Source organism: Theobroma cacao, chromosome 4 (genome assembly GCF_000208745.1).
Source record: "Theobroma cacao cultivar B97-61/B2 chromosome 4, Criollo_cocoa_genome_V2, whole genome shotgun sequence".
Taxonomy (NCBI): Eukaryota; Viridiplantae; Streptophyta; class Magnoliopsida; order Malvales; family Malvaceae; genus Theobroma; species Theobroma cacao.
Genome location: NC_030853.1, coordinates 4,571,305 through 4,579,952, shown reverse-complemented (window position 1 = coordinate 4,579,952; position 8,648 = coordinate 4,571,305). Strand labels below are relative to the sequence as shown.

The following is an 8,648-nucleotide window of genomic DNA, read 5'->3' as shown; positions in this document are numbered from 1 at the left end:
TGAAAACAAGTAATATAGCGATGAAGTATAGTATCGTTCTCACGGAGATTTGTTCCTAAATCTTTACAAAGTACTAAAATTTATGACAAATTAATCTTATTTAAGTAACTAAAATTTGCAAAAAAAAAATTAATTAAAACAAGCACTAAATTAACTAACAAAAAGTAAAATTACTTGGGAAAGATAATAAACTAAAACATAGGATTATGGGTTTATTCAACACTTCATCTGATATCAGCTTCTCTTATTATTTACATTCATAGGTGGTTTTACTAACTTAGAATCCAAATCTTAGTCCAATTTAAAATCTCTCTGTCAAGTCTCAATGAAATTCACAAATCAGTTAATTGTTGATTAGGCAATTAAAATATTAAGAACAAATTTGAATAAACAAAACTATACCCATTCATGATAAATAAAAGAGAAACTAATAATCAGATTACATGTTGAAATTCACCATAATACTAGAAAAGTAATTAGTTCATGATATCTAAGTGAAACATTATCCAAAGAAATTTAGCCATGAGTGTAAGTCAAAGAAAATAAGAGAAATACAAAATAGAGAAAGAAACTAATGGTGAAGCGTTTGATCTTGAATCTCTCTTAATCTCTCTTGGTTTCTTGCTTTGTTCTTGGCTCCAAGTCTTTAGAATAGCTGTTGTCATCCTCTTTGCTAAGTACATTAAATAAGGTCCCTTAAATAAGTTCAAAATAACCTAATTTCCTTATTCCCGCATAAAAAAAATTTTTGGAAAGCAGTGTGGCGTCATAGGCATGCTTCCTTGGTGTTGTGCCTTGGTCTGTGGCGTTGCGACTCTCTGGCCTTGGGAAAATGTATGATGCTCTCCATTCTTCCAGCATCGCGACCATGCTCTCCTCAGCACTACAGCCTTGAGCAACTTAAGGCCATGGCCTTCACGCAATGTGCTGCCTTGTATAGAACTACGACAACACATCAATATTATTTTTATCTAGATTTGATTTGAACTGGGTAAAGTGGCAAACATAAAAGTTGTAACCCTATCTCTTATCTTTCCAATGGATGAAGAATTACATCAATTGGACTTCTTTAGCTCAAGTTATCCTTGAAATACTATAACATATACAAATGAAGCCATCACCATACTTGTGTGGTTTTAAATCAAATGAATCTTTCTTATCAAATATCCTACAAAAGCAATGAGAGAAATCAACAATAACTATTTTTAAAGTAAATTAAAGCAAAACGAAGAAAAATTAAACTGAAATAACTTAAATTAATTATTCAACATGTAATCCAACTTAAATTAGAAAAACACCTAAAATGTTAAAATTTAAACTTAAAATCTCTAAGATTTAACTATTTAAGCTCTTAAAATGTGTCAAAATAACTCTATATAATAGAGTTATCAAAGTAGTAATTGACTATTTTATCATGGTTCACTTTCTTTCCTAAACTTATTCAAAACTTATTAAGTAGGTCTATGAGAACATCTTGTCGTTGATATAAAGCCTCTTTAAACAAAAATAAATCATCTGCAAAGAACATACATGAAATTACTGGTCCCCTTTTATTAAACCTAAATGGTTTCCAAGAGTCAAAATCCACTACCAAATAATTCCATGTGATATTCTCTCCATACATAGAACAAAAAGGCATGGAGATAAAGGATCCCCTAGACAGACTCTTCTTGAAGGTGCAAAAGATTCCGTGAGAAAGGCATTCCAAATAACTTTAGTGTTGCATCCTTGCCAACTCCTTGCAATAAAGTAGTGTTTGGTATGAGGGATGTGCATCCACATTCCCTACAATGTGCCAATTAAATTGTATTATAACATTTGTTTCGAAACAAATCAACGCAATGTAAAATTACAAATGCAATCACAATATAACTAATGGATGTAATGTGATTATACTGAAAAACCAATGCAATCTCATATTGCAACTTACTCTGCAATGTTATCAAACTTGATTTTATGTTTTAGCTCTTATTCATTTCAAAAAATGATCAAAAATCCCTTTTAACATAACTTACCCTTCTTGATTTAACATTTTCAAGTATTATCAAACAAAAAGAGGAAGTCTTGTACAGTGGATCAATATAATAATTTTTTGATAAATTTACATATATTAGTGATAAATATAATCAAGTATAACATTATATAAGAAAATAGACAAATCAATCAATAAAATTCTTTTTTACTTTTAGATTTTTCTTTTTAAAAAATTCTTTTTTTTTTACTTTTTTACAAAAAAGAATTATTTCCTATTTTTTAATTTTTTTTAATTTTTCAAAATAATAATAATAATAGTATTTTTTTAAAATTTTCAAAATTACTAACAAATAATTTTTTTAATTAATATTAAAATGATTTTCCATATTTGATACCTAGTTATTTGTTGGGAGAATGCTAGCTCTGTTGTATTGTTAGTGTAAACCAACTTTGGCATTTATCTTTTATTAAGCTCTCAAGGAGTTCACCTCTATGATTTATAATTTTCTTATGATAGTGTTTTATGATGGGAAAGTTTTGCACTTAGGATTGTATCGCAAAGGTCCAGCACATTGCTTGACCATTATTTACTTTCCAATTAATAATTGAAGTTCAACCAATATGAATGTATTATAGAATAATTTATTCTTATGAAGTTTGATAGTCAAATTTTTATACGTTTCTTTCTGTCTGTCATTTATAAACTAAATTTATATTATAATAAATAAAAATAAAATATATGACATTAAAAATTTATTTAAGAGATAATACTATATAAAAATTTAAAATAAAAAAATTACATACATATTAAACTTGTATTTTAATTATTATGTGCTGCCGGTTCTTGGTCTGACTTTTTTTCCAGATATTGATTGAGATTTTTGTGCTGGTCTAGTTGTACAGCTAAAGCTCGAGTTTTACTCAAGACAGGACAGTAGATGCTTCCTGAGGATTTTTTTTTTTTGTCTTAACCTGGCAGTATTTTTCTTGAAGAGCTGCTGCATGAATCATCTTGTTTTTATGCAGTAAAAACAAAATGTAGTAATTTTTGTACATTTTATGAAGTAATAAAATCAATTTTAATGTTTTTTTCAAAAACTTATATAATAATAATTTTAAAAATTAAAATTATTTTTTAATAAATTATTTATAAATCAAACGTTATAATATTATCTTTCTTATAATATGATTATATTCCAAACACCATTTAAATTTTAAATATTGTTTTTACTAAAACAAAAGAGGTTTAGGGGAATTTAAATTAAAAACCCGACAAAAGAGATTGATATAATTGAAATTATTGGATTTCAATTAGTTAGATTCTTTATATTTATTACTATTTGAATGGATTTCTTAGTTATTATGTTTTTACTCACCACGTAACTACGAGGCATGTGCCTAGGCTTTGTTGCTTTGCGGTTTGAATGCAAAACGAACTGAACCAGTAATAATAAAATAAAAAAAAAGAAACACAAGCAACTGCCAAGTTGAGGTGTCATGAGTCGTGGAGAGGAATCAAGATTACCACAAAGCTAGCTAAGCTACCGTCCCGCACCTCTTCCAGCCTTTCAACATACTTATGACAGCATTTGATTCCCAGATCCGTGGTCCCCACCTCCATGTGCTTTGTTCTCAATTACTGCTCCTTTCCGTTCTACTTGCTCCACTGATCTCATCAATTCCCAAGTTGCCAAGTCCAAGCTCTGCCTTTCTCTTATCTTCCTTTCAAGCTTCTTTCTTTCTCTCTATATCGTTTTTCTGTTGCTGCTGCTGCTGCTGCTGCTGCCGCCTTTGGCTTTTTGCTTTCTCCAGTTCAGTCCGAAATGATAGCTCTATGCATCTAATGCCTTGAAAAAAAAAGTTGCATCTCTTTGCTTCATCTTCCAAAAAAAAAAAAAACTTTACATTTCAGCTCTATCAAGATGAAGAAGGAAACCCATGTTGGCTGCTGCTTCAATCTTTTTGCCATTGTTCTTGGATTGTCTTTAATCTTCGTCTCTGTAAAATCCCAGAAAAGTGCCAGTGATGATGCTGCAGTGATGTTAGCTCTCAGGAAGACCCTCAACCCACCCGAATCTCTCGGATGGTCCGACACGGATCCCTGCAAATGGATCCACGTTGTCTGCTCAGAGGACAAGCGGGTCACCAGGATCCAAATTGGTCACCAGAACCTGCAAGGTACACTTCCTTCAAATCTTCAAAACCTGACCGAACTAGAGCGTTTAGAGCTACAGTGGAACAACATTTCAGGTTCCGTCCCTAGCTTAAACGGACTAAGCTCACTACAAGTGGTTATGCTAAGTAATAATCGCTTCACTTCATTTCCCGATGATTTCTTTTCGGGCTTATCTTCTCTTCAATCTGTGGAGATTGATAAAAACCCTTTTTCTGCCTGGGAAATCCCTCATAGTTTGAAAAATGCTTCTGCTTTGCAGAACTTCTCAGCCAACTCTGCTAACATTAGCGGCAAAATACCAGACATTTTTGGACCTGATGAGTTTCCAGGTCTAACCATTTTGCATTTGGCCTTCAATAGTCTAGAAGGAGAGCTGCCCTCCAGCTTTTCTGGGTCACCAATCCAGTCTTTATGGGTTAATGGGCAGGAAAGTAATGGTAAACTTACTGGTAGCATTGCTGTAATACAGAACATGACATCCTTGAAAGAGGTTTGGTTGCAGTCCAATTCATTTTCTGGTCCTTTACCAGACTTCTCTGGTTTAAAAGACTTGCAGAGTTTGAGTTTGAGGGACAACTCCTTTACTGGGCCTGTTCACATTTCTCTGGTGAATCTCGGGTCATTAAAAACTGTAAATTTGACAAATAATTTACTTCAAGGACCAATGCCTGAGTTTAAGAATTCCATTTCTGTGGATATGGTTAAGGACTCGAATAGCTTTTGTTTGCCAAGTCCTGGTGAGTGTGATCCGAGGGTGACTGTGTTGCTTACTGTTGTGAAGCCGATGGGTTATCCACAAAAGCTTGCTGAAAATTGGAAAGGGAATGATCCTTGTGCAGATTGGCTTGGGATTACCTGTGGTAATGGGAACATTACTGTTGTTAATTTTGAGAAGATAGGCCTTACAGGTACCATCTCTCCTGATTTTGCATCACTTAAGTCTTTGCAGAGGCTGATTCTTGCTGATAATAATCTTACTGGTTCCATTCCGGAGGAGCTTACCTCTCTAATTGCACTTAAAGAACTCGACGTATCAAACAATCAACTTTATGGGAAAATCCCTACTTTCAAGAGCAATGTCATTTTGAATACAAATGGTAATCCTGACATCGGCAAGGAGAAAAGTAGTTCTACTTCTCCAGGTACAACGGCTGACAATCCCATGGAAGGCAAAGGATCTAATAGTAGTGGAAGTTCTGGTAACAGTGGCAAGAAATCTTCAGCTTTGATTGGAATAATTGTAGTTTCTGTTCTTGGGGGTCTGGTAGTTGTTGGCTTGTTTGGTTTGTTGCTTTTCTGTCTTTACAAAAAGAAACAGAAACGGTTTAGCAGAGTACAGAGCCCAAATGCAATGGTGATTCACCCACGTCATTCTGGGTCAGATAATGAAAGTGTTAAGATTACAGTTGCTGGCTCAAGTGTTAGTGTTGGTGCTGTGAGTGAAACTCATACAATTCCAAACAGTGAGCCTGGTGACATACAAATGGTTGAAGCAGGAAACATGGTTATCTCTATCCAAGTTTTAAGGAACGTGACCAACAATTTCAGTGGAGAAAATATATTGGGACGAGGGGGTTTTGGGGTTGTATATAAAGGTGAGTTGCATGATGGTACAAAGATCGCTGTGAAGAGAATGGAATCTGGGGTTATTAGTGGGAAGGGTTTAGCAGAATTTAAGTCTGAGATTGCTGTATTGACAAAAGTTCGACACCGGCATCTTGTTGCTCTTCTTGGGTATTGCTTGGATGGGAATGAGAAGCTTCTTGTGTATGAATACATGCCCCAAGGTACTCTTAGTAGACATATCTTTAACTGGGCAGAAGAAGGATTAAAACCACTTGAATGGACAAAAAGGTTGATCATTGCCTTAGATGTGGCAAGGGGTGTTGAATATCTTCATGGTTTAGCCCATCAAAGCTTTATACATAGAGACTTGAAGCCTTCAAACATTCTACTTGGTGATGATATGAGGGCTAAGGTAGCAGACTTTGGTCTTGTGCGTCTTGCTCCTGAGGGTAAAGGCTCCATTGAAACTAGAATTGCTGGAACATTTGGATACCTGGCACCAGAATATGCAGGTATTTTTTTTAGTGGTTTTGCTCTTTTACTTAATTTATATTCTTTTTCATAAAAACAAATTTCAAATCTACTATGCATGAACCCATAAAAGTATGCAAGTAAGTATTTGATAGACTCTGGCATTTGGCAGTTTAAGAAGATAGCTAGCACCTGACAGAGACATGAAAAGAAGTCTGGGTATTAAAAAAAATAGAATAATGTATAATTGCACTCATTTCCTTTGAAATTTCAAGACCTTATACTTCTGATCTAGATAAGCATTCATCTCACTAGCTGTCATGTATATGTTGAAGCAAGTGTTGTCTAAGATTTTCATTTTCATTGGTAATATATTGCTGATGTGAAAGTCATTTTTTGTTTGAATATGGAGTGCAGTTACTGGACGAGTTACAACTAAAGTGGATGTATTTAGCTTTGGGGTGATATTGATGGAGCTAATCACAGGCAGAAGAGCACTTGATGAAAGCCAACCTGAGGAAAGCATGCACCTAGTTACATGGTTCAAGAGAATGCACATAAACAAGGACTTGTTCCGCAAAGCCATTGACCCCACAATTGACCTCATTGAGGAAACTCTTGCCAGTATCAGCACTGTTGCTGAGTTGGCAGGTCATTGCTGTGCAAGGGAGCCATATCAAAGGCCTGATATGGGTCATGCTGTAAATGTGCTCGCTTCTCTAGTGGAGCTTTGGAAACCAACTTATCAATGCTCTGAAGACATATATGGCATTGACCTTGAAATGTCATTGCCACAAGCACTAAAAAAGTGGCAAGCTTATGAAGGCAGAAGCAATTTGGAGTCTTCATCTTCTTCACTTCTTCCCAGCTTAGACAACACTCAAACCAGCATTCCTACGCGGCCTTATGGATTTGCTGAGTCATTTACATCAGCAGATGGGAGATAAGCAGTTGTAAATTATGGTATTGGTGGCTCTGTATGTCCATTCTCATTGCTTCTTGCTTCTTGTTAGTACACTTGTAGACTAAATTATTTTATCCCACAATGTTGTATTTTTCTTGGAATATGATTTTTGATGTTCTTCAGTTTGGAAGCTCCGGAGAGCAGCTAGGCAAAATGTTCTCAAAGCAAAAGAATTAGTGTTTCATTCGTGAAAATGCCTTGTTCTTAATCCTGACAGGGAATTGGCCACCGATTATGCTGTTGGGAGTCTCCTGGCGACGGTCAGCCAGATGAGAAAAACTTTACCATTACGTTTTGAATTTAAATTGGTCCCATTTAGATTTCGCTTTTAAAAAACTTTGGCTTGGTAATTTTAAATTGGTTTCAAGTCCAAATGGGAATTTATCGACAGAAGCCATCTTTGCAACGTACAAAGGGCGAAGAATGGTAGAAAAGATGACGAATTTGATGTGTTATTGATTAGCTGTCGAAGTAGTGCTTGAAGAAGACAGTAGATCCAAAAAGCAGAAGATGCAATGTTACAATGATGCTACCAAAAAGTTATCGCTTGATTCAAACTGAAAACCGTCAAAAAAAGGTCATGTGATGTTGGAAATTCTGCGAAGACTGGAAAACAGCACAAGCTAAGCGGTTCAATGAACAAACAGATGCGCGGGGAGTCGCGTGGCTGTCCAAAGTTTATGCGGGGACCTGCGAGTGTTGCGGTGAGGTGTAGCTGTCGCCCCCTCCCACACATGGCTTCACGTTCTGCCCTCAATTTCCAAGGTATCTGTCCCCTGCCATTCAGTTGTCGCTTTCATTTCTTTATGGACAGTATCTCATTTGTGGACCAGCCCAAACATGTTCTTGAGATCAACTGTAAATCATCAGCTTAAAGCTACATGGTCAAAATGCCCGCGAGTCATCCAACCTGTAACTCTTCAGTCTGGGTGGAAACCATTCTGTCACCGTTAAAGTTTAATGCCATCCATTAACAGATATGTGGCAATTTAATGTACCATTATATTGAAAATATTGATCGGATAAATGTCGAAAAGAGAAAAAAGAAAAAAGAAGAAGAAAAGCCCATGAAAAAATATTGATCGGATAAATATTGAAAGTATTTAATGTACCAAGAGTGAAATGAATTTGTTGCTTGAAGTTTAAAAAGTTGACACTTTAACCACCTTTGAGAAATCTTCTGCTAAATTTTCTTGTAAAACCGTTAACTACCGCCACGTGCAGGTCACATGACTTGCTCTGCCTCTCTTTTAGTTACCTCTTTGGTTCTCTGCACAATCCCCTCCCAATGCCTCGCCCAAATCCGAATCTCCTCCCTGTCTCTCACCCTCATTCACTCATTAGCCTATCCAAGTAATTCCCGTCGAGGTCCATTTTCTTCTTTCTAGCGCCCCACGAGGGACTAAAACTTTCTTGCGTCAGTATCTGAAACCATTTCAACAATTCCTCTTTGCTTCTCTCTTTGAAATTAACAGCTGAAACTCCTTAATCAATTTT

At 35.5% G+C, this 8,648-nt stretch overlaps 1 protein-coding gene across 1 annotated transcript; it reads left to right on the top strand.

Moving 5' to 3' along the window:
- LOC18601235 (receptor protein kinase TMK1) lies at window positions 3,481-7,345 on the top strand. The gene is made up of 2 exons (XM_007032103.2): window positions 3,481-6,228; window positions 6,605-7,345. Exons 1-2 carry the CDS (start codon window positions 3,897-3,899, stop codon window positions 7,132-7,134), a joined length of 2,862 nt encoding a protein of 953 aa, XP_007032165.2. The 5' UTR covers window positions 3,481-3,896; the 3' UTR covers window positions 7,135-7,345.

Coding starts and splice junctions, on each gene's coding strand:
- LOC18601235 (XM_007032103.2), top strand. CDS start 3,897: ATGAAGAAGGAAACCCATGTTGGCTGCTGCTTCAATCTTTTTGCCATT. Junction 6,229..6,604: donor CCTGGCACCAGAATATGCAG/GTATTTTTTTTA, acceptor TATGGAGTGCAG/TTACTGGACGAGTTACAACT.